This window comes from Watersipora subatra, chromosome 10 (genome assembly GCF_963576615.1).
Source record: "Watersipora subatra chromosome 10, tzWatSuba1.1, whole genome shotgun sequence".
Lineage (NCBI taxonomy): Eukaryota > Metazoa > Bryozoa > Gymnolaemata > Cheilostomatida > Watersiporidae > Watersipora > Watersipora subatra.
This window is the reverse complement of record NC_088717.1, coordinates 11,335,570-11,360,978: the sequence shown is the minus strand read 5'-3', so window position 1 is coordinate 11,360,978 and position 25,409 is coordinate 11,335,570. Positions and strand designations below refer to the sequence as shown.

Below are 25,409 nucleotides of genomic sequence, written 5' to 3'. Positions count from 1 at the left end.
GCAACACTATAAGTCATGTAACGCATGAAAAAACAGAAAGAGACATGTATTTGTGACAAAAACATAGTACTATGTAATGCAGCTTTCATATTATCGGCTAGGATCTCTGGGAACCAAAAGCTTTATGACAATATAAATAATTTTGTCACAATAAAAGCTATGCTAGTAAGGAAACGAAACCAAATGCACAAAGAGCTAAGCTTTAAGTAACCAGTAGTCAGCAGCTACAGACCATCATGGCGTCATCTAGTAACAAGCAACTCAAGAGAAGTCAGAAAACGGTGCAACAAGACAACCTGTCAAAGTTCTACTCGACCTCTTTGTTTTCTGTGACATCGGCCACTCGGTTCATAGACCGTGTTGGCAGATGCTATCTCACCTTTATGCAGTTTGCATTTGCCTGTAAATTTTTAAAACACTGCTCAAATATACATAACACAAATGGTGTGAACAGTTTGTTAAAAGGCTTTATAGCGCAACTAACTTTTATCCACTTGCTATTATGCTGATATAAATTGCTTACAAAAAAACATGATGAGAGAGAGAGAGAGAGCAAGATCAGCTGATTAAACAGTGTAGTAAAAAAATAAGGAGATTTGAGAGAGAGTGAAAAAAAGAGGGGGGGGGGGGAGAGGAGAGAAAGAGAGGGGAGAGAGAGAAGGAGAGAGAGGGGGGAAAGTGAGAAAGAGAGAGGGGGAGAGAGAGGACGAGAGAGAGGACGAGAGAGAGGGGGAGAGGGGGGAGAGAGAGGAGAAAGAGAGGGGGAGAGAGAGGAGGAGGAGGAGGAGGAGAGAGAGAGAGAGAGAGAGATAGAGAGAGAGAAGGGAGAGAGATGGGAGAGAGAGGGGAGAGCGAGGGGAGAGAGAGGGAGAGAAAGGGAGAAGAGGAGAGAGATACTTTACGCTGTCTGCCAACCAAATTGTTGCGTAGAGGTGACTTTGGGCTGATGTTGGAGAATTTCAGATGGCTTTTTTGCGTAAAAGATAATTGCCACCATTAGATAGAAAGATTTCTATAGTTCAAAGACAATTTATTACAACAGGATTATAAAAAAACTTACTTACCTAATTGTAGTTTACTTTTACACGTAAAACATGTTAAGATGAATGTCGATTATCTGGACTGAATTTTGTTTGTCACATATTTCACAATCAATGCATTAATAATAATGCATAATCAATGCATTAATAATAATGCATTCGTATGCTCCCTTGCTTTCTGAGTGATTGAATATACATCAATATATAAATTTTGTGTATTAAGTTATAGTATCGCATTAGTATGTTATGTTATTGTAACTTTAATATATACATGTACTTTACACAAATAGCTCCATACTTTGGTGTAAAAGTGTAAAACAAGCTATAAAACAGAAGGAAAAAAGCTCCAACTAAGATTAATGATGCTTTTCTGGGGCGAATCGTCTTATCTAACCTGTTTGTATACAGAATGCATCTTTCAAGCTTAGCAATTGAGTTGCATCAAATAATTTCAATTAACAATCATCTTCAAAATTAGAACTTATTTTTCTGCATCCAATTTTGATAAACATTCAATACAGATATTTTACCACTGTGTGACACTATAGTTGTCACATACATGTAAGTGTGACTACTTTGAATGCAATAGATATATGTTTTGTATTTATACATTTTACTTTCTAAAAATAGACTAAGTTTACTAGTTGACAGGACTAATTGGGTTTATGTTTTATAATATGTTTTATAATATGAGTTATGGTGAGAGTTTTTGTGAATATTTACACTAATATTTTCCCCTAAAATGCTAGTTCGTAGGTCACTGACTATAATTGTCTTATATTAGTAGAAATATTATGCTCAGAAAGACAGAACTAATCAAACTTACCCGTGTCAATGTTATAGCTGATTCCAGTACAGCTAGGGTTGTTGGAGCAATAGAGGCAGCACACTTGAGCGGAGTCAGTCATTTCTGTGCGGATAACAGGCAAGTCATAGGAGCAAAGAGAGGTGCGGCTCACAAGTGGATAGGTTAGTGTTTCACCTAAAACGAATAAATAAAACTGGTCAGGAGCAAAATAAGCATTAAATATGTCCAAAAATAGTACAGTTTAGAAGAGCAGAACTTAACAAAACGCCAAACAAATAATAAAATAGACAAAAAGTTTTAAGATCACAGTGTATCTTTAAAGATGCCAAATAAATAAACACAGAGTTTTTAGATATTTACTGTCTAAAATACTCAGATCTTATGTTAATCAGTTTTACCATCCATTACACTCCTCCTTCTAGAAAGAAAAAAAAACACAAAAACATTGACACACCAAAACACCAGACACCTTGCCTTTTTCATTATAAAACAATTATATGCCAAAAAATATTTTCTTCCAGTACATATAATTTTGCATTACTATTCTTTATTTCTTGTCTCATAGTCTAATTTTTCTTAACGGCCTTGACCTTGACCAGTGATAAATAAAGTTATTTTCTATCAGACAGTAGATTTAAAGGGAAATTTGTTTTTACATTATTAAAAAACAGCTGATAAACAGGGACAGGTAATGTAGTTGCCTGCCACTTGCCATTAGCCTGGCACATTGCCAATGAATAATTTGAGTAAGCTAGTTACTAAACTTATTAGTAAACTTACTAATAAGAGCCATGAGAGCAAGCTTTAATGACTCGCGTAACGCAGCCCGGTGTGCGTATTTTCACCCACAGAGCGGAAATTATTAATGTTAATTATTAATTAATTAATAATAATTATTGCTCAATGAATCCATCAATCTCGCGTAGCTTAATTAGTAAAATATTTGCCTGGCGTATGGAAAGTTCCGAGAGCAAATCCAGCATGAAATGAGATCTGTCATTCTTAAATTTTAATAGCTATAGCTGGACACACAGACACACAAACTTTGAGATTTATATGAGATTCTTGCAATAAATAATTACCCAATGAATTCGAGTAGATTAAGCTAATAAAGCTAGTTATTTGCTATAATAAGAGTTGTGTTCTCTGTGTGAAGCCAACTGGTGGTGATAATGTTACGCTTAACGATCTCTCACCTCTTGCCCTAGTGGATAGACTCACCTGTCTGCAGACCTAGAGTTTCCAGGTTAAATTTCAGTGCCATGCGGATTTTTCGTTTCTATAACTTTATTGCTATAACTGGACACACCAACGACAAACAACCAATGACAAACACTATAATTTATATATACGTGTACTTGTATAGGTTACTAAAAATGAGAACAATGCTTGATGCTGTAAAAAATATTTAATTTAAAAAAAAACTTCACCTGAAAACCTTCACTCGAATGTTTATCTTAAATAAATGTAATAGATTGATTGAATAAGATATTATCATTCTTTCCTAGCTTTTTGGAATATTGCTGTAAAGTCATTTAGGCTATTAAAAACCAAATTATTTTTTGTGTTTCAGCTTAGAAAAACTAAATTACACTAATCACATTATGGTAAAATCTGCGATAATAAAACTGGTGAGAGATTTTGCAATTCTTTGGTTGTCAAACATGCCTTAATCTTACACCAGCTTCCTTTGCAATGCATGGGTCTCTTACCAGTTCTTAATAAATCTAACTTAAAGGGTTGGATAAATATCTAACAAGTAGAGTTTTCATGAAACTTTATGCCGTACATTATTATTCTTATTCTTCTTATTATTATTATTATTCATTTGCCAAATCACTAAACAACTAAGATAGTTGAGTGAAATGATTTCGTAAATAAATTCTATAAACAGTAGTAATTCTCATGCGCCTTGGACATACCATTTCTGTAAGCAGACATATTGACATTATGCATACTGACTAAAAATTTGGCTATCATGCACTTATAGGATTGTCTGTTTATACTTGTTCCTACTCATGTATTAACTGTTGTACTATAAAGATGAATTTCAAATAAACTTAAAATTTACTTGTGTACTTGTTGTTATCCAGTCACCTATTATTAATCTTGTTATGTGTTTGTGTCAACTAGAGTCAGTGAAAGTTGATCTCATGAAATATACATGCACTAAACTACAATAATTACAATAATTCTCTTACTATACAGCTTATGATATAAAATACTATCTAAATTCTCAAACAACTTTTTTTCCATTTTTAGGACAGATTGAAATTATATACATCAATTCTAATGAGAAAGATCATTTTGGAGGTTGAACAATTTGCCTTTTTGTTAACAACCTCTTGAGACGAGTTGTGGTTCAAAACTGAAGTCAGACTATAATGTATATCATTATAATCTGTTCTAAGACTAGAAAATGGCTTATGAAATATTTTTATATTATATTATTCTACACCATAAGCTGTATATTAAAAGAACTGGTAATACCTAAAATATATTTATAAAAATAAATTTCTCAAAATAATCTATCGATAAACTGGGGCTGCATACTGTATATACCGAATGGACATATCTATAGCAGCTAACCAAATTCACCAGCTAAGGTTTTCGTATCAAGAAAAGTGTATAAATGGCTTAAACATTTATTTTTTTAGTAAACATAAAAATAAATTAACACACTATACAAAACACAAAATATAGTCAGTATTCCCATAACCCACAATAAATACATTGGTTGAATATTAAAAATAATGAATTAGAATTAAAATGAGAGGGAGAGAGGGACAGAGACAGAGAGTGTCAGCTAGTCACATCATAACGTTTCTTTAATTTATTTTAATAGTGTTAAAGTCTCTAATCTTTGTGAGGCATTCAAAACAAAAATGTTCCAAATTTTTTTATTAAAGCTCTGATTTGTAGGAGATCTGAGATATTCAAGAATCTTTTGTTTTACTCTACCTGATCAGGTTTTTTGTGATAATATGATTCAAAATTTTCAAATGCTGTAAAACACTGCTCATGAGTTTTTTTTTGTCGGCAGCCTGACTTGAGAATACTTAATGTTTTTGCTACTTTTTATTACATTGGTTTATATGAACAAATAAAGTATATATATGAACAAATAAAATGAGCAAGCTGAAGGAGAAAGATTCAAGTGAAGGTTTTAGTAAATCAATATATATTAACCTCAGTGTTTGTCATTTGTCATTCGTGTATCCAGTTACAGCAATAAAGTTTTGGATACAAAAAATCAACTTTTCCATGGAATTAAACTCAGTGCCTCCATGTCTGCGAGCAGACATTTTATCCACTAAGACACACAGCCTACTTGGAATGCATTGGAATAATTGTGCACATACTTATCACACCTGCCATTCTTTAATGACGATTGGTTAAAATATGTACGTTTCATACTTAAACCAATTTATTGAAAGAAAATATTTTTTAGAAAAAATACCTGCCCAGACTTTCTCAAAATGCTATAAATAAATGTATATATAGTAAAAACATATGTTAAATTTGAATATAAAATAAAGATTTATTTTCTGTGTGAAAACATTTTATATTACTCGTGCAATGCCTGGCGTTCAGCTAGTCTTATACATAATGAAGAAGCTGCTATAGCTTAAAAATGTAAAAGCTTTTTCCTTAAAGGTTGATAATAAGGTAGAGTAGACTTACGATTAACGTTTGGGTTAGTCGGAACTAGTTGAGCGGTAGGTATGCTATCAGTAGTTGACTTTTTTGCTAGTTTAGCGGATGGCGCGATAGTGGTTCTAGTGGGTAGAATTGCTGCGGTTGTAGTGGGTAGAGCTGTTGTGGTTGTAGTGGGTGGAACTGCTGCGGTTGTAGTGGGTAGAACTGCTGCGGTTGTAGTGGGAGAAACTGTTGTGGTTGTAGTGGGTGGAACTGTTGTGGTTGTAGTGGGTGAAGCTGTTGTGATTGTAGTGGGTGGAACTGCTGTGGTTGCAGTGGGTAGAACTGCAGCGGTTGTAGTGGGAGAAACTGTTGTGGTTGTAGTGGGTGGAACTGTTGTGGTTGTAGTGGGTGAAGCTGTTGTGATTGTAGTGGGTGGAACTGCTGTGGTTGCAGTGGGTGAAGCTGTTGTTGTTGTATCAGGTGAAACTGTTGTCGTAGTAAGGGGTAGAGCTGTTGCGGTTGCAGTAGGTGAAGCTGTTGTGGCAGTAGTGGGTGGAGCCATTGTAGATGCAGTGGGTGGAACTTTTGTTGCAGTGGATGGAACTTTTGTAGTATTGGTTGGACACTGTGAGAATTCAAATGAGGCTGGAGTTGTAAAAGTTTCAGCTTCTGTTGGATAAGAAATGAAGAGTAACTCTGAAAGCAAGTATCTTTAGTTAGTAATTAACTGAACATCCTGCGTTGCATGGGTAATAGAAACAAACTTATAAACATTACATTGCCTTACCTACTACATAACCATTATACTACATTACCTGCAACTGTTTATAAGCTCCTTTTATTACCAGTGAAATGCTGGACACTCACCTAGTGAGGCCAGCTGATAAGTTACGTGTGATGCAATGTTGTTATGCATATTCTAACCGATGTGATAAATATCGTCACTACTCTTGATCATCTTGATCAGTTGTTGCTGTTGTCAAATGAATAAACATTTTGTTTCTAGAATTACAGGTTCCGAGATCAAACATTTCTAACAGATTTTTCGTTACTAAAACTTTCTAGTTATAACTGGACAGACACTGAAATTTTTATATATAGACTACTGAATGTCTGGCGTTGCCCAATTAATAAAAGTCTTTGCACACAACAAAAATTTTCATTTAACGTATAACAACAGTTACCATTCTAACTTTCAATCTTCATATCATGAAAAAGTGTTTTGCGCAGTTTAAATATATTGAGAAAACAAATAAATGTGAAATAATTAGCAAGTATAGTAGCTAGATTAAGTCTGTTTTTCTATACAGTTACAATAAAACATGACTCCGTAACTATACAATTTATACGAACTGAGAAAACAAAAAACAACCCTGAATATTGTCACACAGTAGATGTGGTGACACCCCGAGTTCTTATATACAACCCCTTGTGCTGGTCTATCAAGAGAAGATTCAAACTTTTCACTAGACGTTGTCTTTATTGCAAGTGAATAATGAATGTCCCAAGCCAGAAGCATGTCAGTCTCCATACACCAAAAACATCACTCCAGTAATTTCCAGAAAAAACAGCATCATTAGTCAGCCGCTAAAAATAGAATACTGCGCAACAACTGAGCAAGCGAACTGTGTTAATAAAGTAATATGTAGTATGACTCAACCATGGATTGCGCAATATTACGTCAGCAATTTAACCATTGCGCAATGCAACATTAGCTATTCAATGATTGCGCAACATACATGTACAAAGGTAACAGTCTGATGCAGATTATATTGACAAATATGTTGAATTAATAATCACAATTTGTGCATAGAAGTGTGTGTATAAAAAAGGTTACTGTTCCAACAGAAGCTATCAATAAAAACATTGAATACGACAATAGTGGTACTTCTCGATACTGGTACAAACATGAGATACTGGACTGTCCCTGTCTGGTACTTTATCTTACCGAATGGAGAAAAAATGTAGAGGCTATTCCTACTCGAGATATTACCATTGTTCGAGTAAAAAGTATTAGTCTTTACCAATTGAACTTTACGAAAAACCAGAAATAGAAGTTCACGAAAACACGAAAAAGCGTTGTGTTTCATAGATTTTCAATTAATACGTAATTTAGCGTGTGCAATCGAGAAGAAGGTACACGGTGTATGATAAGAGCAAATGATCGCTAAGGACTGTATTGCTCAGAGATTAAATGCATGATTTGAATTTGCAGTTGCGATCTCCAAGAGTTCAAGTGCAGCACGCAGTGAGCTTTTCATTCCTAGAATTTAATAGCTATAACTGGACAGGCAGACATCTGACCAGAAAACGATGACAGATTACAAAAAACTTTGAGGTATATATATATATCTCAGAGTTTTTTAAATTGAGCACTCTGGGAGAGGCGCGGCACTATTAGCCTTTGTGCAAAGCTCATCACTTTTGTGATTTGAGCACTATGGTGCCAGCACATTGACTTTCTTAAAGTCTGTGAGGCAACCTAGTTGTTTCATGGCAGGAAGTCAACTCTCATTGGTAATGGGATTTGTGTTCCTTGCCTAAGCTCTGAGCTCAGTGATGAGGCTTCAATAGCCGAAACGGTGCTGTCTGTAGCAAGAGTAAATATATATATATATAAAAAAAAATTGTTTCCTCACCCCGGATACCCCGTATGGGTGGTAAATTCTGCTCTAACTCGGGTCTCCTACCAGAGACCTGGAAGTTTGAGCACTCGCCTCAAGATCTTAGCTGTTCCCAATAGCGCACTTTTCTGCAACTCACCTGAGTTGATTGCTGTTGGTATTTGGGCAAGCCACATTTTATGCGCCGGTATTATTGCGCCCAGTGCCCCAATGACTACTGGGATTACAGTTGTTCTTACATTCCAGCATTTTTCAATTTCTTCTCCAAGAGGGAGATATTTCTCTACCTTTTCTTTTTCTTTGCTGGCTATATTGTAGTCATTGGGTACTGCTATATCTATTATAGTAGCCCTCTTGTTCTCCTTGTCTACCACCACTATATCTGGTTGGTTTGCTAGGACATGCTTGTCAGTTTGGATGTAGAAGTCCCAGAGGATCTTAGCCTGGTCATTTTCATTGACCTTACCAGGAGCTTCCCACCAGTGTTGTGGTTTATTAAGGCCATACTCATCACATAGACTTCTATACACAACACCTGCGACATGATTATGCCGCTCAGTGTATGCGTTCCCTGCTAGCTGCTTGCATCCACTGATGATGTGTTGGATGGTCTCAGGTGCATCTTTGCACAGTCTGCATCTAGGATCGTCTCTAGTGTGATAGATTTTCGTTTGGAGTTGCCTTGTTGGGAGCACTTGCTCCTGGGCTGCCATGATTAGCGACTCTGTATTGGCTGTTAGGTTTCCTTTGTTCAGCCATATATATATATATATATATATATATATATATATATATATATATATATATATATATATATATATATATATATATATATATACATATATATACATGTATATATATACATGTATATATATATAATATATATATATATTAGCTGAATGCATGGCATTGCTCGGGTAATAAAAAAGTCTTTGACAAAAAATTTATTTTTATTTAACATATAGGCCTACAACATTTACCATTCTAACTTTTAAACTTCATGTCATGGGAAAAGTGTATTTTTTGCAGTTCAAATGAATTGAAAAAAAATAAAACAACTGTAAAAGTTTGCAAAATTTTTTAAACAGCTGCAACTTTTAAATTTCAGATAATGAAAGAAGTGTTTTGTTGAAATAAATTAGGAGGAAAAACAAGACTGTAAAGGTGTTTAAAAGTAAATGTGAAATCATTAGCAAGTAATATATAGCAATAACAAATATAGTCTGCTTTGCTAAGATTACGATGAAAATTAATTGGTATACGATTATATGATTTTAGTTCGTTTCATTGTTGGCATCATAAGGCGAAAATATCGTACAGACGTATAGAGTGGTATAGAAACCATATTAATTATATAATGCTATGCCCGTTAAAAAATCATCAAAATCATCATCATTAAAAATTATTAACAAAACAATATGTTAATTTTAGTAACTATAATTACGGTGTCTACAATAACTGTAGTGCATTTTGTGGGTATGATCTGCAAAAAACTGTAATATTACAATGCACTACGTGTAGAGTTTTAACCTTTGAGACAGACAAACATAAATGCTGAATCTAACTTATATGAGTTTAGTTTACTAAAAACATACTTGAAGGATGTTTTAGAATGCATTTTAGTAAACTTTTAACTAGATATTTACAACTTATCCGTTTGCGAACCTGTTTTTACCATAACGGATGACGCTGAATTGAAATATAATCGCCAAATTTAATTTTGTGAAAAATTATTGTTGATATCGTTTTGCGGAAAACAAATTGGCCCTAGTACAGCAAGGACGAAAAAGCATCTTGTTTCATAGAGTTTGGTAAAAAATATTTTATATTTTAAACATTTATATAAACATTTAAACAGTATATAAACGGCAATCGTTGTCTGTCTGTCTATCTGTCTATCTATCTGTCTATCTGTCTGTCCGCCTTATAGAGCGGTCTTTTCTTTTATCGTCGTACGAATTTCGGTCGTACGAAGCGAACTGAATTAATATGTGTAGTAACGGTAAATAAATTATAGAGCGGTCTTTCTTTTTCCATTCGGTCGAACGAAGCCAGCCAAATTAATATGAGTACTAATTATCGTAATATCGTAAAAATATTTTATATTTTAAACATTTAGTGTGTGAAATCGGGAAAAGGGTGTATACAGTATATAGTAAGGGCGTTGAATCGTAAAAGCCTTCGTAGACTGGTGGTTAGACAATTGAATTGCAAACCAAGTTGTGATTGGTCAGAGTTCAAATCCAATAGGATGTGAGACTTTAATTCCAAGATTTTAATACCTACAACCGGGCAGTCAGATATCCAAATAGATGACAACAGATGAACAAACTTTGAGATTTATATATATAGTCATACTGTATATAGGTTCCTACTAAAAGCATGAAATGAAATTACTTAAGTTTTTAATGAGCAAATTTGATTGTGAAATAAAAATTTAAAGTTTTTGTAAATTTAAAGATTCTAAGATCTTCCATGGTTTGCATCCTCGTTATTTACAGAACAGTTGCAGGTTTTAAACTCATTTCAACTTACGTGATACAAACAAATTGCCTACAGCATGTAACAATTATTTTGAAAATATTATTGCTTGCTGCTTTAACAGTCTTCCACCTAATACTGGTTCTCTTAGCAGAGAAAGGTATTTTAAACACCATGTGTTAAACCATTTATTTGATTTGATTAGTTAACTGTTACCATATTTTTCAGTTTTTTTGTTTTAGATCTATTATTGTTGTATGGCATAATTTTAGAAACATTTTTTAAATGAAATTATTGCCAATAAAGTAATATATGTATATAGATCTCAGTGTTGTCCGGTTTGTCGTTTATCAAGCCTTGTGTTTGGTTATAGCGATGAAGTTTTAAAAACAAAAAATTCATTTTGCACTTGCACTGTATTTGAACTCCGAACCTCCAGGTCTGCAGGCAGATGTTTTATCTACTAGACTACGCTTTCAACTGACCATTGCAATAAATAACTGTGCACCGAAGTAATTCATTACATCGGTTAAAATACTTTTAGTAAATTCAGCTACATTTAGAGTAGGTCAACGTAGATGTCGCTTGACCATACCTGTTGAAGAGCACATTGGAGCCCTAATCATTTTTCATTCGGAATAACAATCAAGATTAAAAGCCAACATTTATATATAGGCCTACATGTACTAGCTGTGCCACCCGGCATTGCCCAAGTAATAGAAGAGTCTTTGGACAGAAAATTGACTTGTATTTAACATAACAACATTTGCCATTCTAACTTTCAAACTACCCATCATGAGAAAAGTGTTTTGTCTTATAAACAATGAGAAGTAGTGAGAGTTGCTTGCTGTTAGCCAGGTTAGTAATATGAGCGAACAGCTTCTCGTGACGTTATGCTCGGACCCGGTCGTACGCAAAGCAGTTAGGTATTTGCTCTCATATAATGACTTATATTGGCAAGCTAGCAATTTGATTTCTGTAGTCTAGTGGGTAAGGCATCAAACTGGTAAACGTCAGGGTCCGAGATCGAATCTTCTTCGGTACGGAATATTTATTCCAAGATTTTAAGATCTATAGCCGGACAACCAATCTTACAAACGACAAACTCTGAAAAATATATATAAAGATTATTAAGATATGAAATCTTATTTCAGATTTCATGCTGGTGTTTGGTAATTACACATGTATAAGCACAATATCACCCATAACTTTGATTTGAGTCTACCCAGTGTCGTATAGTTTCACAAAGTCCCGTGACTAAAAGCCGGAAACAAAAACGCTTGATTCCAAACAAACCCGATCGACATACTGATCTCTAATGGAATATTCTTACCTCGCTCTCAACATCTCACTCTTTTGCATTCACTTTACTTTATTACAAAAAATAATTTGTAGTTTCTTGTAGGAAATTTTGTCCTTTTTCAAATGGTGTATAATAAAACAATCAATTTCAGAGCGACTGCCAATGGGAGTAACTTTTGTTGGTTAGTGTTGCGGCTTCTCTATTATAACTTATATAAAACAATACTGGGCGCGACTTGTTTGTTTGGAGCCGTGCGAGCTCCGATATACGCATCCGTTAACAGCGAAACTCTGTGAAGTTATACAGCTCTGTACTGTCAGAGTCATATAGCTTTACAAATTCTTGCGACCAAAACCGGAAACAAAAACGTCTGCTTCCAAACAAACCCGATCGACATACTGATCTCTAATGGAATATTCATACCTCGCTCTCAATACCGCTCTTTTTTACATTTACTTTGCGTTTTTACAAAAACGTTATTAGTAGCTTTTTGTAAGAAATTTTGTTTTCTTTCAAATGGTTCATGATACAACAATCAATTTTAAAGCGACTGCTAATGGGAGTAGCTTTTGTTGATTAATGTTGCGACCTCTCCATTATAACTTATATAAAAATAGTAGGCGTGGCCTGTTTGTTTGGAATCGAGCTCCCTCCCGTATACGCTTCTGTTGGTCGCGGGACTCCGTGAAACTATACGACACTGAGTCTACCCAGTCACTTGGCCATCGATAGTAGGCATTACGAAATTTGCTTCTAACTCTTCCAAACTCGTAATGCCATCTGACACAGCATCAAATCAGTTTGCAATCATTCGCTGAACATTTAAAAACATCTTACCAGCTTACACCTTAATTTTTAATGCCAAACAAGCACACTCAGATCTAAACTTCTTGATCAATCACCGTCTTTTTGCACTTTGCGCATCGCTGAACTAAACCTCGTCTGACATGTTTCGCTATTATCTCATCTGTTTGAGTGTTAGTATGCATTTACGTATACCGTAAGTCCTCATGCTCAAGCCACGCGCGGCTTGTGCTCAAAACCAGATGACTCACGAAAGAAAAAATAATCTTCCAACAAGCCGCGTATGCCCACAGACCGCGGCTAATGACTGAGGTTTTGTCGTCCTTGACCCCTTCGGAAGCGAGAGTGTTGAAAAGGGTTTCGCTATACCCCCGTCCTCTCAAATAAGAAAACAGGCTATATCAGTACACGTGAAAATAATTTTCTTTTACTTCCAAGTTCGAATTAAAATTCCTAGACCTTTGCATCAAGAACTTACTTGCCATGTCTCAGCTAGATTTTTATTGCGCTGTTAGAGGGCTTCACGTTTATGGAAAGATGCCGGTTAAGAATTAAACGGTTTTAACAACCTATGACTGTGGTGAGTTAAACATTAGCGATAAATTCTTCTTTTGTCTAAAGTATTCCATAAACATGACCTTGAAAATAAACGAGTAGGTCGCCAAAATCCTGTACATAAAAGTGTATCATGACTGCGATTTTATGATTATAGCGGAACTGGGCAGAGACTGCATTTATCGAGAAGCCGCCCTAAGCCTCACGTCAGAAGCCGCGCCCAACGAAAAGCCGCGTGGCTTGAGCACAAGGACTTGCGGTAGCTTTTTATTGGCATTAGTAATTACCAACAATATGATGTCTTTCTTTACATGCAAAAAATAAATAAATAAAAAACCTGAAAAAGTTAGTTTGGCTCTTCCTAGCAAGGCTTGCTATCAAAATAGAATCACACTGTCACACTGTTGACAAATGGATTAACATGGGTTCATTTTAATACTAGCTTTGTATTTTGTATGCCGGAGTAAATACTAATATAAGAATATACTGTATTTTGTATAATTTTTTTAAAAATCCAAAAAAACAATGATAAACACTTGAAGTAATTACATACAGTATTGGAACAAATATATTATATAAAATTATGTAAACAAGCCTTTATGCAAAAAGCAAAACTATGTTTAAAAAATCAATGAAAAAATTGCCAATAAGCAAAAATCTGTTTCAATTGTTCTTCCATTTAAGGTAGTAGAGTGAGTGATAGAAATATGCAACTTTATCTATTTTTATTAACATAATATATACTTAAAATTAACTTTATTTGTAGCTTTTGATCACTTTTATGCTAACTTATTCTAATTTTCACGAATCTAACAAAAACAATGATAAAAACTTGTAGTAATTACATATAGTATTAGAACAAGTATATTATATAAAACATTATACATGTATAAATTTTACAAAAAGCTAAATTATTTAAAAAAATACATTAATAAATTGCTGATCAGCAAAAGTAGGTTTCAAGACAAAACTCACCTGGGAAACTACATAGTTGTATTATAAAACATTTTTGATAAGCCAAATAATATTATTAGAACAGAAATAAATATAATTTAGCTTAACATTTCGATCTTTGTGAGGTCTTTTCAAAAACTTAGTTTTTAGTTTCTACTCCTAGACAATATTGACTCTGAATTTTTAAAACTTAACAGTTGGAGTGCTATACTCATTCTACCTTCAGCTTTCTTAGTTTAAAACCAACATTTAAATTTGTGAAAAGTCAATTGTTTGTCGCCTAGTGCTGATTTCTAATAATGCTGTAGCAAAGAACTGTCACATAAAAGCAACAAAAATGCTTGCAGTTCAGTTTAGAGATGGTATCATACTTTACCTAGCCTTGAATGACCTCTTGCTTATAAGGGTAAAGGCAGCAATAGCTATAACACACTACAAAGTCTGTCGCAAAGTTTGTAGCTTACACGCTGGTGTTTACTTATTGTTTGGTTGCTAAAACTAACCTTTCAGAGGTTAGTAGATGAGATGATATGAAATGAGTGCAAACATCAAACACTAAATTATGCATTGCGAAACAAATGCATGGCTACCTGGATTGTTTGCCAGCCATTCCGAAGAAAAGGTGAGAGAGTAGAGTTGTCTCGTTCCAGCGCTTACGTAAATACAGTCACAGTTGGTAATTCTCTTCGGCATTGCGAGGTCGCTCAAGGCCACTGGACGACTGAGATGACCAGAACTAGTGATCCATCCGTAGTGGGTAGTTGAGTAGGATGCCTTTTCGATGACAGTGATTATACCGCTATCAACAAACACAGGCATGTAGATAAATTCAGTTGTTCCTGGGACTGATTGTGGTTGATCATGTTATGTGAGAACTTTTACTGGAGGCTCCTGGAGCGCCAAAGCCATCTCATGGGCATCAGAATGTCCAAACAGCAAATGGGCCATTATATGTGAAAAAAGTTGGTTTATGTGGCAGCTTTGTTGAAAGCCTTAATTTTCGTTTCCAAAATAGATAAACAAGTAAAAATGCTATGTTATTATTATTGTTGTCTAACCAGCCTCTCAGACTAGACTTGTCTCGCTTGTGGCAGGCATAACCACCAACCTCCCCTACGTTACGTCCCTTTCATCCACCAGCAAATTTACCACATTCTGGTAGCAACACACTACACAAAAAATGACAGTTCAGAAACTTTCCAACAATCTTCAAAGGCCCACTCACGGATTAATCAAAAAATCAAAAAAGGAAACAGAGAGAACTACATGCGCCCCCTTCCTCATGATCTTTTTTCAACTCTGCATTTTTCTATTCATCTCAAGATTCATGGCCTTACTCGCTTGAGCGCAAGTCACGCACTGTATGCCACCACCAGCCAAGGATATTCATATAATATCCCAAAATTATAAAAAAACAGCACTGTTATGAAGCACCCTCACCTGTAATGAATAAACTTTCTAATAATTATAGCCCTATGCCATTCTTCAACATACAGGCTGGCAGCAGCTGTTAAACAGCGACTATCAGTAGGGCAACTAGATGATGGCAGCTTAATTCGATCAATGATTGTAAAAATCTCTTTTGTCTCTCGGATGACCATACTACAATATCGACTGTTGCAATAGCAGTTTTTGTCTCCAGTTATGGATGCGCTGTAGTGTAATCTCAATAATGTGTTAAATACAATTTATTTTGTTATAAATGCTTTGTTACTGATCAGTAGTCTGGTAGATTTGTTAAAATTATGTTTGCTGCACAATTTAGTTGAAGTGCAATTGTTGTAGAAGAATAAATTGAATTTAACTCGCAATTATATTTAGCTGGAACTCTTGTTAATAATCAGTTTTGTTTTCAGCTGTTGTGAGTCATTTACTATTTGGTAAAATAATCTGACATAAATATTTGATGAACGTTTAGACAATAATAAGCCCAGCTTTGCGGTGATCTTGACATGATAACCACAGTTTTAAAGCAATTGCTATCATGTGGTCACTGCTGTAGCAGTTGCAATCTTAAAACTATCGTTATCATGTGGTCGCTGCTGTGACAGTTGCAATCTTAAAACTATCGTTATCATGTAGTCGCTGCTGTGACAGTTGCAATCTTGAAACTATTGCTATCATATGATCGCTGCTGTGACAATTACAGTCTTGGAACTATTATTATCCTATGATCGCTGCTGTGACAGTTGTATTCTTAAAGGTTGACTTGCAACAAAATTCACATTACAGTTATTTGGTATCATAAGATTCACCATGTCTTATTCTGTCGTGTTGTAGGTGCAAAATATATGGGAATGTGATTAAAAGCTCTTAAAAGCTAAAAAGCGAACAGTTAATCGCAGCCACACGAGACCGCCGTAGTTTGGATTCGCTTTCCAAAACGGCTCAAATGGGACGTAGTTGTTACAGGATGGTTTCTTTTTACACTTTCATGCAATCTCATTCGTCGAAATATTTTCACAAATATACTTCGCGCATTCAATAAAACCATGTCTATTGTTTTTACGAGTCTGTTTTATCATCGTTGTAATGCTGTCACTTTTAGCACTGATATCTTATAACTTACCATAAAAAAACGTTAAACTTTTTAACCTTAGCTCGAAGGAGTAAATATCATTGTCTGATAATCATGACCAGTCTGTTAGTTACCTGTGATAATCGAAAAGTGCTACAAAAATTATTTTCGAAGTATTGGGTCACATGATCAGATTACGACTTGACGATTAGTTCAAGCCGAAACAAAACTGTAAAGTAGCGAGCATCTATATTTAATACGAGGTCTTCGGTAAAACCCGAAGTGTTAGTCACAAACTAGTGCTACAATAAGTTTTATATTGAGCTTTGTATTGGCCTTTCAATTCACATGAGAACATCACGTGACAAGACGATAACCAAACTGTAATGACTACGTCAGGTAAATAAAGAGATTCCAATCTACGGCGGCTTTTTGTTTTTGGGCCTTAAGAACTTGTAATCACATTTCCACATATTTGGCATCTACAACACAACAGAGTAAGACATGGTGAATCTTCTGATACCAAATAACTGTAATGTGAATTTTGTTGCAAGTCAACTTTTAACACTATCATTATCATATGGTTGCTGCTGTGGCGTTTGTAATCTTAAAACTATCGTTATCATATGGTCGCTGCTGTGACGGTTGTAGTCATAAAACTATCGTTATCATATGGTCGCTGTTGTGACGGTTGTACTCTTAAAACTATCATTATCATATGGTCGCTGCTGTGACGGTTGTACTGTTATAACTATTGTTATCATATGGTCGCTGCTGTGACGGTTGTAGTCATAAAACTATCGTTATCATATGGTCGCTGCTGGGACGGTTGTAATCTTAAAACTAGCGTTATTATATGGTCGCTGTTGTGACGGTTGTACAGTAATACTTCAACTTACGAGTGTTCCAACGTACGAGAAACTTGAGATACGAGTCAGCTTTCAAGCAAGTTTTAGCACTAACATACAAGCCATGTTTGAGATACGAGCACGTGAGTCAGTTGCCAAGTATGCCGGAGGTGTTTCATGACAACAGCATCAATCTGTATTTTTCAACTACATAGGTTATACTTTTGTACCACGTTTTTGTGCGCGCTTGTCAGTGCAGAATTATGTGAATTAAAAGTACTGTGCGTAGACCAAAAGTTTGCCAGTAAAATGAAAAATAATGCAAAAAAAAAGCAAATTATAACAATTGATATTAAACGGAACATTATTGAGAAATATGCGAAATGTGTATGCATGATTGAGCTAGCTCAGCAATATGACAGAAATACATCCACAATTATCAAACAGAAGGATTATATTCAGATCATTTAGCTCGCAAAAGGACTAACCGTAGTTTCTAAACAGCGCAGCGATCTTCACCACCGCTGATGGAGAGACCGCTCAGGCATTGGCTAAAAGATAAACAATTGGCCGGAGACAGCGTAACTGAAACTACGCTATTTGAAAAGGCCGTTGCTATCTATCAAAACTATAAAAATATTCGGACAAGTTGACTAGTGGTCATGCATTAAACCTTTGTGACGACACAAAGGTTCGTTCTAATCGCAACATGTGGAAAGGGCGACAAAGGCAAACGTCCTTAGATAGGTTCATCTTAAGACCGCCGGCTAGTCGTGAAAGCGAAACAAAGGAAAAATTAGCTAACTAGCGAGAAACTTCAACAATGAACGCCGAAGAAATTTTAATTACGTCAAGTTAAAAATGAAAGTTTGCTTTTAGATTTGCTTTCAAGTTTGTCTTTTAAGACTTTGATAAAATTCAAATTTATCAAAGTCAACTGTTGTAATGAAGGATAACTTATATATATCTCTCTGACAAATGCTAGCGTTAGCTGCTATTGTATGTATTTAGTTTTACATTTTAATTTAACACATTTCCTTGCATTATTTTTATTTGTTGCTTTTTGAAAGCAAGTGGTAAGTTAGGACAATAACCAACATGTTCTTTCTGTTACAATATTTTGTTTTGAGTGTTTTATTTGCATTTTTCAGAGTTTGGAAACCAATAAATATATATTTAATTGTTCTACATATAAATAAATTGCACCAACATGCGAGTAAATTGACATACGAGCTCATTCTCGGAACGCATTAAGCTCGTAAGTTGAAGTATGACTGTACTCTTAAAACTATCAATATCATATGGTCGCTGCTGTGACGGTTGTACTGTTATAACTATTGTTATCATATGGTCGCTGCTGTGACGGTTGTAGTCATAAAACTATCGTTATTATATGGTCGCTGCTGTGACAGTTGTAATCTTAAAACTATCATTATCATATGGTCGCTGCTGTGACGGTTGTACTCTTAAAACTATCATTATCATAAGGTCGCTGCTGTGACGGTTGTACTGTTATAACTATTGTTATCATATGGTCGCTGCTGTGACGGTTGTACTGTTATAACTATTGTTATCATATGGTCGCTGCTCTGACGGTTGTACTGTTATAACTATTGTTATCATATGGTTGCTGCTGTGACAGTTGTAATCTTAAAACTACCATTATCATATGGTCGCTGTTGTGACGGTTGTAATCTTAAAACCATCGTCATCAAGAGTTTGCTATTTTGTTGTTAACAAAGTCTTATGTATTTTATACAAACTTGCTAATCATGTTGCGTTTACAAGAGTCTTATTTAGCAAATGTCTGGCAGCTTGTTTAAGTGCAATAAATCAGGATGGCTAAAAGGCAATAAAAAAGAAGTCTAAACTTTCAGATAAACAAACATACTCTCCGTATCCGTCTGTCAGTAAAATATCCGAGTTGATGTCAAGACCGCTCCCTAGAAATGGCTCAGTGTCTTTGTATAGCAGCCGCGCTTTCGATTTCTTACCAGATACAATGTTACTTGCATCACCTATAAAATAGATTGACTATACAAGCCTTGCCAATACACCAACATAGTTTCAATTCTACATTGTATTATATAATTTATGTGAAAAATGACAAGCCTGCTTCATGGTTAGATGAAAGGTTTTTATATACAAACTAGCCACGAGACTACATATTTAGGGAAGCTCTTTCAAAAGAAACTAAGTTCTTGTTGGCTACACATAGAAAAAAACTAAGATTTGTTAAATTACGATTTTTAAAAATCATTTTATTAAATTAAATTACGGTGATGTATTTTTTGCGTGAGCTTGTGACTAATGTATGTTAAATATAATCGGTGTTACATGAAAAGAATAAAATATTTCATTATCGAAAAATTTAAAGCTAAAGCTAGCTGGAATATAGGTCTAACTCTGTGATTCGACATAGGAGCTGAAAGACATACGAACCAACAAACTTGTACTTTTCCAGTTCAGAAAAGCTGTTACCAGACTCTACGAGCGATTCCAGTGATGTCATAGTTAAGTGGATATGATTTACACCTCGATAGCTGATTAGTAGGTTTGCCCCAGATTGGTCAGCAAAGAACGCAAGATACTATAAAAAATAACATACAAGAATTAGACAGTAAAATGAGACAGCAAAGAGGAAGAGGTGATGAAATTGAAAGAAAGAGCATCAGTAAAAGATGAAGAAAGTGAAAAGAGAAAGGAAATTAATGAGAAGGGAAAAAAGAAAGATAGAAAGTATAGGTAGAGACAAAATGAGTGAGGATCAGTGGTATCAGCATCTCTCTTGGATGGTGTCTAACTTGACACCATTGAAATGAGATTAAGTGATAAGGCAGATAGAGGTATAAAAACAGTCAAAGTTCGAGAAAAACAGGCCTACAAAAGAAAATAGGAGAACATGCGAACACGATAGACTGGCAAACAGAGTGAGGAGAGAAGAGCGATGGGATATAGAAGAGGGGAACAGGGAGAGAGTGGAACGGTGACAAAAGACTAAATGACAGATAGAAAAAAGAGAAATAGAAAAAGAGAGTCAATGTAAATAGAAGAGAAATAAGGTAAAAATGTAAAGAGCGTAAACCGGAAAAAGAGGCAGAGATCGAGAAGAGAAAGAAAAAGAAAAAGAGAGAGAAAAAGAAAGAGAGAAAGAGAGAAAGAACGAGAGAAAAAGAAAGAGAAAAAGAAAGCGAGAAAGAACGAGAAAAAGAGAGAGAAAAAGAGAGAGAAAAAGAGAGAGAAATAGAGAGAGAAAGAGAGAGAGAAAGAGAGAGAAAGAGAGAGAAAGAGAGAGAAAGAGAGAGAGGGAGAGAGAGAGGGAGAGAGAGAGGGAGAGAGGGAGAGAGAGAGGGAGAGAGAGAGGGAGAGAGAGAGAGAGAGAGAGAGAGAGAGAGGGAGAGGAAGAGAGAGGGAGAGATTCAGATTGAGAGAGAGAAAGAGAGAAAAAATTGAAAGAGCAAGAGGGAGTGCGGAGAAGAGAGAGAGAGAGCGGAGAGAGAGAGAAAGAAAGAGAAAGAAAAAGAGAGATAGAGAGAAAAAAGAAAGAGAGAGAGAGAACAAGAAAGAAAGAAAGAAAGAAAGAAAGGGAGAGAAAGAGGTTGACAGAGATCAAGAGAGAAAAAGTGAGAGAAATAGAGAGAGAGAGAAAGGGAGAGAAAGAGAGTGAGGAAGAGAGAGATTGACAGAGAGAGAGAGAGAGAGAGAGAGAGAGGGAGAAGGGAAAAGATTGAGAGAGAGAAAGAGAGAAGGGGATTTAGAGAGAAAGAGGGAGAGCCGGGGAGAGAGGAATGGGGAAATAGAGAGGGGTGATAAGGGAAGATCACGCAAGAAAAAGAAGAGGAGGGGAGAGAGAAGTGAAGAACAAGGCAAAGAGAAAGGCAAAGGAAGAAGAGAGATTTGAAAAGAGGCTAAAGATGTAGAAAGAGATTGGAGAGAGAGTTGAGATGACAAGAAAAATGGTAATGAGAAATGAATGTGAAAAGAAAAAAACATAAAAAGAGAAGAGAGAACAAACAGGGCAGCAACTAAACCTTCATGTTTGTACTTTATTCATATCATCGGATCAACTAACTTATGGAAGTTTAGTTTTAGTAACCAGACTACAAGCATCGTCTGCATGTACACACCTTGCAAAATACATGTACTATGTAGTATGTTATCTTTATTGCTGCCTTTACCTTTTTAAGCAAAACATCATAAAAGGCATGATGCTAAACTTTTAGTATATTTTTTGCTTCTATGTAAAATTTCTTTGAGCACCACAGAATTACTAGAAATCAATGCTTCGTGAAAAACCAATAACTTCTCACAAACTTAAATGCTGATGTTAAACTGAGAAAATTTTGGAGGGCTGATAAAAGGAGTATAGCACTCCAACTGTTAAATTTTAAAATTCAAAGCATTGAGGGTCCTCTAGAAGTAGAGACCAAAAGCTAATTTTCTAAAAATACCTAACAAACATCAAAGTTTTAGACCAGGTCACATTTGTTTCAATTATAATATGATTAAACTATATAGTAGCAAACTGATTATTTTAAATCTAATGACTATTTTGGCTCTCAGAAATTTTAAATGATAATATTTTACCTATTTGATTTTTTTTACAATTTTACATTGTGTAGCTATATTTTCTGCTTTAATAGCCACTCAAAATATAGCCTACATAAAAATATACATTAAACAGATAAAGTATTCATTTTTAAGTATAGTTGCTTGCAGTAGATCATATCGACAATATCATTGGCTACTACAGGCAGCAATAGATTTAAAACTGTACATCTAGACATAATCAAAGTATGCTCTTACCTCAGGTGTAATTCCATCATCTAGGGTGGAGACGGTTTCACTAACAAGATCGATAAAGCGAATGGTAGAACGATCCGGGCAGCCAATAATCAGTCGTGTGCTGTCGATAGCCAACACAAACTTAGCATTATTTATTTGGCCAACGCTAGACAGGGTTCCATCAAATGTACCATCATTGTCACCTTGAGCTTGGATCAATGTGCTGACAGCGTAGGAAGCACCACCTATTACTCGTATAGCACCATTTCCATAATCAGCGACAGCGATGTCATTACCAAACTGTGAGCAACTCGTAATTCCATGAAACCTTGCATCTATCCCATCAATATATCCTGCAGATCAAGGAGCAGTCAACTTCAAATAATTTTGATGCACTGTCAATGTCATATTTTATGTAAAATGCAACAATTGATAATACTTGTAGTATACTTCCTTAAATGGTGTCTAACTTGACCAAAAATGATAAAATTACACCTATTAGATTATTAACCGTATAAGAAATCAGGATATATATAATTCTGAGGATCTATCTGTAAAAACATGAAAGTTATTCAAGTACAAAGCTCATCAAAAACTATGCATTGCTGATTGTGTGTTCCAACTATTTTGTATGGCTTTGTATTTAGATAATATTTGTTATTATTAATAAAATAATACATTTAATTGAGTAAATCTCTGAAAACCATGAAACTTTTAACAATACAAAAAGTAAGATATTTTTCATACCCTGACATACGGTGAAACTACGTAAATGTAGATTTTCATCTCCGTTGGTTTGTGTCTTATTTGATGGTACATACAAATACTGTAGACTACGCAGTTCTGTTTCAAGATATCATACATGATATCATTCATCATCAAAGACATGAAACTTTTAACAATATAAAAGGTAAGATATTTTTCATACCCTGATATATGGGTAAACTACTTGAATGTAGATTTATCTCCCTCGGTTTATGTATTATTTGATAGTACATACAAATACTGTAGACTACACAGTTCTGTTTCGATAGATCATAGATGCTGTAATTCAAGACTGTACAGCATTGTACGCCTACATGGTGTAGTCCATAAAGAGAAATGAGGAATGCTGCAGCTGACTTCTTGTTTAAAGAATACAAGAATAATTGTTTTAAGAATACAGAAGTTGCTCACTCCTAGGTGCATTGAAAATCAACGATTTAGCTCTGAATAAATGTCTAATGTAGTACACAGAGTAGAGTTTGTTGCCAAAAAATTCTTTTTACAAGAGGTATAGCAAGATAATTTCACAAACTTTATACCAAAAAGATAACTTTCTGCATCTCGATTTCCAACAAAACCAATTCGAGATTTGTCTGTCCTGTTCCTACCATGTATGATGGTTCATTCAAAGACCGTAGACTACATTTTTACTGCTACTTATGCAATTCTTAGTTTGGAAAAAACTAAACTAAAATCATGATAATATTAAAATGCCAAACAGCAGTAAATAGAATCATCATTGACAACTATAATGAAGTTTATTTATATTACTGAACTGTTCAAACAGGTGAGCTCAAACTACTGGCATATTCAACAAGACTGGAGTTCATAGCTGCCAAGAATAAGAAGATTCCATTAGAATAACAGTTATAAATTTATTTATCACCTTGGAAGGCCATAAACTTGTCCACTGTTTGATTTGATAAATAATAACTGTGTGGCTCGATAAATGAAGCACACCAATGGAAAGCACTAAATTGAGCTTACTTCAAAAGTGTGTTTTTAACTTTTGTGTTGAATATTACTGTTTTTTTCTAAATTTGGTTTTAAAGGCTGCCAGCCAAAAATCCACACTCTTGAGAAAATGGATATAAATTAGCAAAATGTAGATATCATTAAGAAATACTGAGAACATTGTCCTGATCTGGTTGGAGCAGCAATATCCCTAAAAATAACCAGCTGATATGACAATAATAGCAGGTATACCTGCTTTGCCTTACTGTGACTGACATGATAAGATTCTTTATGTACATGCATGGGTTGACAACAGAAGATGAAAACTGTACATTCGATAAAAGACATAAGTGTTATTGTGATACCCAATAAAATTCAGAAGTATCAAAATTTCAGTGTTTTGTCAGTTTAGTATAAAGATCATTTTAATGGTTTATTGACAAATTACTATTTCCATTTTTTACTCAGTTCATTTGAGTCATCAACTGCTATCGGCAGTGTAAAAAAGACTTGAAAGTTCTATGGATATAATTATAATAAATAGCTTTGATAGTATAAAGCTAACCTAAAAAACCATACTACATATTTCTTTAAAAAGGTTCATTAATTTTGAACAGAGGAGACAAAGCACGCATGCAGATGATAGATGAGTCTTTCTTACCACTCTCATAACTTCCCGCTAAAGAACTTTCTACAGCTCCGCCTGGTGTCAGCTCGCTAATGGAATTTCCAGTAGCAACAAGAATGCTGCTCTTGTAGTTACACATGTTCGAGATCGGTGCGTCAAATGTATGAACGACGTTGCGGGAAGAAAATATGTCGGTAGCGATAACTACAAATAGGCAAATACATGTACTGTTTTTAGTTTTTATTCCGTTTGCACTGAACTTAGCGATTAGTAGTTTAAATCACTAGGGTAGTTGTAGTGATTTTTATGCTTTTAAATGTTCCTAGTTTTTCTGAACAGATGCCTGTAAAACAGTTTTATTAAATAAAGAGCTTTATGTATTTTTTATGTATATGTATCCAGTAATGGTTTTGTGGTGCACTTGGGTTTCATAGTTGATGCTCCTTTGCATAATCTCCAAGAGTTTGTACCCTTCTTTTACTTCATTGATGGTACTATTTGTCATTTCTAGCCCATTTGTGTGCACAGATCGGCCTTTCTTGAAGATTACCCATTTACTAATCTATCAATACTGAAAGTCATTTCGATTTCCTTGCTGTAAACCTGAGTGTATTAGCGAAACATTGTCCCTTTCCTTATTCGCATGGAGCTTGATGTCATCCTTGTAAGGCAGTTTATCTTGACGCACCTCTTGAACTGA

General features: G+C 34.9%; 1 protein-coding gene across 1 annotated transcript; it reads right to left on the bottom strand.

Moving 5' to 3' along the window:
- Positions 1-299: 299 nt before the first annotated feature.
- Positions 300-24,848, bottom strand: LOC137406778 (uncharacterized). The gene is made up of 8 exons (XM_068093390.1): positions 24,743-24,848; positions 22,384-22,715; positions 20,020-20,167; positions 19,469-19,595; positions 14,802-15,010; positions 5,533-6,186; positions 1,867-2,022; positions 300-400 (listed from the first exon to the last, which is right to left on the bottom strand). The coding sequence occupies exons 1-8, from the start codon at positions 24,846-24,848 to the stop codon at positions 300-302; spliced, it is 1,833 nt and encodes a 610-aa protein (XP_067949491.1).
- Positions 24,849-25,409: the final 561 nt, after the last annotated feature.